Below are 6,222 nucleotides of genomic sequence, written 5' to 3'. Positions count from 1 at the left end.
AGGTTTAATGGAACTGGATATGTACCTGCACCATCCACTCATGCAACACCTGCATCTATACCAAATAACCTAGCTGACATACAAGAAATGCTCCAACAGACACTTTCAATGAGCAACAATAACTCTACAGCAGCATCTGCACTATCTACTTCCACAGGTAGCTTTTCAAATGGTTGGTTTCTTGACTCAGATGCCTCTAACCATATGACATTTGATTCTAGCATATTTGAGCAGAAAAATCCTATTACTATACCTACAATCCAAACTGCAGATGGATCTGAACTAGCTGCCAGTCATATTGGTCAGATTAAAATCTCTAACAAGATACATATATCTGATGTGTTACTTGTTCCAAAGATAAGAATGAACCTTATATCAATTGGACAATTATGTAATCAGGGATTTAACATTTACTTATTCTCTTCTGGCTGTGTGATACAGGATCCCAAGACAGAGAAGTTTGTTGGGATAAGCCGTAGAGTAGGAAGATTGTACCTTCTCGAAAGACTGGTTTCTCCTAGACTGTCAAAGAGTGAGCTTGCTGCAACTGCAACTGCAATTTCCTTTTCTCCGTCTGTGTCTCCTTTTATGTCATGGCATTCTAAGTTAGGACATGTGTCCTTCTCTCGCCTCACTCATATGATAAATAATGGATTATTAGGAACTATTCAGGTTGATAAAGAACCTTATTGCATCTCATGCAAGTTAGGAAAACAAACTGCTATTCCTTTCAATAATAATATAACTCATTTTGTCAAACCTTTTGATCTCATCCACTTAGATGTATGGGGAAAATCTCCTATTATCTCTAAGGGAGGAGCACTATATTATGTTATTTTCATTGATGATTTCTCTCGTTTCACATGGATATATCTTTTTAGTTCTAAATCAGATTTTTTAAAAATTTACACAACCTTTTCTAGAATGATCAAGACCCAATTTGGAAAAACCATCAAGACATTCAGAGATGATCAATGAAGAGAGTATATATCAACTCCTTTCAGAGAATTCCTTGCAACAAAAGGTACCCTCCTCCAATTATCTTGCACTGAAACCCCACAACAAAATGGTATTGCAGAGAGAAAACACCGCCATATCATAGAGACAGCTAGAACACAACTTTTGTCAGCGTCAGTTCCATCTAACTTTTGGGGTGAGTCAGTCCTGACTGCAGTCTACACCATAAACCGTATTCCATCCATAGTTACAGAAAGAATGTCTCCATATGAACGGTTATACAACAAGAAACCAGATTACTCTGAGCTTCGTGTTTTTGGGTCAACCTGCTTCGTTCTTCTTACCGAGAGAGAAAGAACCAAACTTAGCAAAAAGAATGCTCTATGTGTATTCCTAGGCTATGGCATAGAACAAAAAGGTTATCCCTGCTATGATCCTGAGAGTAAAAGACTACGTGTTTCCAGACATGTTACATTCTGGGAGAATATACCCTTTTGGTCTATCCCCACTAGTAAATCTCCCAACTTAGAACAGTTCTCCTGTCTAGACCCCTTTTAGGATATGTCTCAGTCCAATTCTCCATCAACATCCATTCAGTTTCCCTCCACAGATATTACTCCTCTTGAAAATAGGGAAGGTATACAAGATCACTCTATGGTTAATCCTGACGCAGCTTCTCCAGAAGGGGATCCTATATCTGACAATGTTACTTTACCAACATGAAATCGTCGACCACCAGTCAGGTTTGCAGACTATCATTGTTCATTATCATCAATTTTATCTGTGCATGCACCAACTTCTTACAGGGAAGCATCTGTAATACCAGTCTGGCAACACTCTATGGACGAAGAATTAGTTGCACACAAAGAAGCTCATACTTGGGATATGGTTGTGCTACCTCCAGGAAAGTCTGTTATTGGAAGTAAATGGGTATACAAAGTTAAAACTGAATCAGACGACAAGATAGTTAGATACAAATCCCGTCTAGTTGCTCAAGGATACACTCAGGAGTATGGTATCGACTATGAAGAAACATTTGCCCTTGTTGCTCGTATGACTACAGTTCGTACTCTTCTTGTTGTTGTTGTTGCTCGAAAATGGAATCTACATCAAATGGATGTGAAAAATGCCTTTCTTCATGGAGATCTTCAAGAAGAAGTGTATATGCGACCTCCACCTGGAATGTCTCACTCTCCTAATCAAGTATGTAAGCTTCGTAAACCTCTCTATGGACTCAAACAAGCACCTCGTGCTTGGTTTGAAAAGTTTTCCAATGTTGTTCTACGATTCGGGTTCACTCAAAGTGCATATGATTTAGCCATGTTTACTCGTTCCACTACAAGGGGTATGGTTATTCTACTCCTCTACGTAGATGATATGGTCATTACAGGAGATGACATGAAAGGCATTGATGCTCTTAAAACTCATCTTAGTTCATGTTTTGAAATGAAGGATCTAGGCTCCTTACGTTACTTTCTTGGTTTAGAAGTTGATCACTCATCTGATGATTGTTTCATCTCTCAAGTAAAATATGCATCAAATATTCTTCAACGTGCTGGATTAACGGATAATAAAACTTCAGCCACACCTCTTGAATTTAATAGCAAGCTTAGTCCTTCTGATGGAAAACTCCTTTCTAATCCTACCTTGTACCGTCATCTTGTGGGAAGTCTAAACTACTTAACTATTACTCGACCAGACATCAGTCATGTTGTTCATATAGTTAGTCAGTTCATGGCAGCTCGGCGATCCACTCACTATGCAGCTGTACTCAGAATCTTACGTTATATCAAAGGGACATTGTATCAAGGATTTAAGTTTTCATCCACTTCTGATATATGTCTTCGTGCATATTCAGATTCAGATTGGGCAGGAGATATTACAGATAGACGCTCAACTACAGGCTATTGCATATTTCTGGGTAGTTCATTGATATCTTGGCGCAGTAAGAAGCAAAACGTAGTTTCCCGATCTAGTGCTGAAGCAGAGTATAAAGCTCTTGCACACTCAACCTCAGAAATTGTTTGGCTGCGATGGCTTCTAGGGGATATGGGAGTTAGTCTGTCAGAACCAACTCCACTGTACTGTGACAATAAGGCTGCTATTCACATTGCTCACAATGATGTTTTTCATGAACGTACCTAGCATATCGAAATTGACTGTCATTTTGTACGTCATCAGTACAAGAAACGGGTCATCAACTTATCCTTTGTTTCTTCTGAGTTGCAACCTGCTGATCTTTTTACTAAGGCGCTGTCTTCTGCGCGTCTCAAGCTCTTAATTTCCAAACTCAACATGTGCTCTATCCCATGTTGAGTTTGAGGGGGGGGGGGGGGGGGGGGGGGGTGTTACGAGATATTCCTGCGATATCTCCCTTTCCAGATATACCTGCTGTATATCTGTCATATATCTGCTGTATTTGTATATTACTTGTCATGTAAGCCAAGTTACTTCCTGTTATATCTATGGTTCTTGTATATAAGACCAGATACATGTAATTCATCTGTACACCTTTCACTTAATCCAATATACCATGACAAATTCTGTCACCTACAAGTTCAAGTTAGTGAGTCAGTGAGAGTTGTGTAACCAGACTCTGCTGCAGAGGCGGAGCTAGTGTAGTGCAAGGGTGTGCAATTGCACACCCTCCCAAACTAGCTCCCAAGTCTAGAATTTCCAACATTTTGGTCTCCCAAGCCTATTTTTTCTATTTTGCACCCCCTAATAATATTTTGCTTCCCCTTAGTGAAGCTTCTAGCTCCGCCCCTCTGCATGGATTAAATCACATGCCTGGAGGATTTCTTCAATTCACCGCCTCTTTGGTTCAGGTGAATGTAAAACACTATTAGGAATTTCAGCATCTTCAACTTCATAAAAACTAGTTGGGATGGGAGAGAAGCTTGTGATGAGAGCTGAAAGGTAAGAGTGGGCAATCAAGTAAATGGTATGGTAGTTGCCAGAGTTAAGTTCTCGAGCGAAATAGGCAGATGCGACTGAAAATGGAGGTAGCGGATAGGGTATGTCTCGCTTACTGGATTTCTGAGGGGTAGGCCAGTTACGTTGAACCTCGTCTATAGCTATAAGGACCTCCATTGATATAGAAATACTTCCCGACGTGACCCTAGCGAGTTCGGGTCTTCAGTTATCAACGAGCTACATGCATTTGCTGTTAATTCTGTAGATCTAACCTATAGATGCCAGCAGGAGATGAACTCCTCATTCTGTCAAAGACACTATATCTAAAAGAAACAGAAACACTACTTGAAAGAAATTGAAAAATGACATTGAGTGAACGATCATATTTCATTAGCAGTCTAACAAAAATTCACAAGTAAAAGCCGTAGTCTAAATATGAAATACACCTTTCGAATGTAAGAGTTATTACATGCACCACAAAATTGAGATTCTATAAGAGCAGAAAAAGGGAGTTGGTGACACAAAAAACCCAAACTGAAAATAAGCCCTTGACTGATTCACCCCGACTTCTAGAACTTATTTAGTAAAACACGCTTAAACGGCTTAAACAACCTGCAGAACCTGTGGAACTGCCTAATCCACTTTGGTAGCAAGACATGGGTACCTACATTGATCATACATACATTGATACACGACAGCACATTCATAAGTAAGACATACTCGAATACACACCATAAAAAACAGAACATGCTTCTTTGACAGCAATTAATTAGTAATTGTAGAGGAAAAAAACTTACCTATAACAAATCGGGTGTATAATGAACTAATTGAGCTTTAGAAAATCCCCGTTTTGCAAGTGCATATGCCTTTTTGATTGTCATATTCTGATTAAACAATCTCTGATCCTTCATGACTAAATCTGCATAAACAGCTCCATTTCCGATACTCTTTGCAACTACACCAGTGATTCCACCCTTATTAACATAGAATAGCTTAGGCACAAAGGGGTTCTTCCTGTCATAACCACCCACAAGAACGTGTAAATGAGTATCTCTCCTCATCTTTAAATCCCTGATATGGGATAACACCACTCCGGCATATTCCTCCACATTATCGATCCTAATCGTATAGGACCTAATACCAAAAATATCCCTCCGTAACATCTTCAACAACTTATTCACGAGATGAAAATTCCCCGTCACTCCTACAACGATATTCCTGTCTGTATTGCAGTATTAGTATATAAACATTATTACTTATTTACAAAGATAACAGCAGAAAAATCAAATAACCTACCTTTTATTACACGTTTAGGATCTCCAACCATGACAGTAGCATCGTTCACTACTAGCCCTATAACCATGCCAAATATTGGAGTTTTTCCCCTTTTCAACAATAATCAACAGTTTGATATGTTAGACATTTAGATGTGGAGAGATAAATAAGAAGAATGTAAAAAGCCCTAAATTTATTTGTTGCAATAAACATCAAAAACTTACTGTAAAAGACCCTTATGAGTTGGTAAAAGCTTCATCTCCGCCATGATATCCTGAACCTAACCTAGAGAGAATCCTGATGAAAATCTTTGCTCTTCAAGAGTATAGCATAGCACAGAGGTGAAATGAGTTATCCTAATTCCTAAATGAGTATGAAAAAGCAATCAGCTTCCTTATTTTAATTTAAAAAAGTGATTCCGTACGTAAGTAGATAAAAATGCAGGAGGATGCAGAAGCATATATCACAGCCGTTGATGTAAACCATCCTAGCCGTAGGACTTCATCTTAGAGAGTCAGGCGAAGAGTTTTCGGGAACAACGCACGAGTAAGAGGGCAACAAATTGCACTGCTGGTCCCTTTTCTCAAATGAAAACTACAGTCACACTCATTTTTTTCCACTGTCAAACTCACCGTCCAAAAACTTTACGGGCGCACCCAATTATTCCGAAAAAATTATTAGGAGACCCATTTTTTTTAATTAGAAAAAGATACGGGGAGAGGCGAGAATAAATTAGAAGATGTAGATTTTGTTTCAAATTGAGATTCTCTCCAAGTTCCAGCAATTCTGACTTTTGATTCTCATCAATTTTTCTCTTCTTCGTTCAATTCATTTCAGTCTGATTCGACTATTTGTTTTTAGGTTTTAGTTTTAATTTGGAATTTTCGATACCAGGCATTAGATCTCAATTATGATTGGAGAAATTTTGACGAAGCAACAACAAAAGAATTGATATATACTCTTCCAAAGGTGAGTAAGGATCTTGTTTGAGCGATAGTTGATGCGAGTGTTTTATTCGGAAAGAATTTTGGCCGCAGTTGAAATTATAAGAAATGGGTTTGTTTGAGCTTTCCT

The 6,222-nt window shown here is 38.6% G+C and overlaps 1 protein-coding gene and 1 long non-coding RNA gene across 2 annotated transcripts; one reads left to right on the top strand and one right to left on the bottom strand.

The window, feature by feature from the left end:
- Nucleotides 1–1,797: 1,797 nt before the first annotated feature.
- On the top strand, nt 1,798–3,102 carry LOC113340863 (uncharacterized mitochondrial protein AtMg00810-like). The gene is made up of 2 exons (XM_026585918.1): nt 1,798–2,008; nt 2,102–3,102. Exons 1-2 carry the CDS (start codon nt 1,798–1,800, stop codon nt 3,100–3,102), a joined length of 1,212 nt encoding a protein of 403 aa, XP_026441703.1.
- A 1,963-nt stretch (nt 3,103–5,065) lies between these two features.
- LOC113341008 lies at nt 5,066–5,411 on the bottom strand. The gene is made up of 3 exons (XR_003355716.1): nt 5,373–5,411; nt 5,170–5,258; nt 5,066–5,095 (listed from the first exon to the last, which is right to left on the bottom strand). It is a non-coding gene; the product is annotated as an uncharacterized LOC113341008 (long non-coding RNA).
- Between the last annotated feature and the right edge of the window lie 811 nt (nt 5,412–6,222).

This window comes from Papaver somniferum, unplaced genomic scaffold, assembly GCF_003573695.1.
Source record: "Papaver somniferum cultivar HN1 unplaced genomic scaffold, ASM357369v1 unplaced-scaffold_24, whole genome shotgun sequence".
NCBI classification, from domain to species: domain Eukaryota; kingdom Viridiplantae; phylum Streptophyta; class Magnoliopsida; order Ranunculales; family Papaveraceae; genus Papaver; species Papaver somniferum.
The sequence above is the reverse complement of the archived record's forward strand: the minus strand, read 5'-3'. Positions and strand labels throughout refer to the sequence as shown.

Excerpts from the sequence above, each read along its gene's own strand:
- LOC113340863 (XM_026585918.1), top strand. The coding sequence starts at position 1,798 with ATGGACGAAGAATTAGTTGCACACAAAGAAGCTCATACTTGGGATATG. Across the intron at positions 2,009-2,101 it reads AACATTTGCCCTTGTTGCTC|ATCTTCAAGAAGAAGTGTAT; the intron begins GTATGACTACAG and ends TTCTTCATGGAG.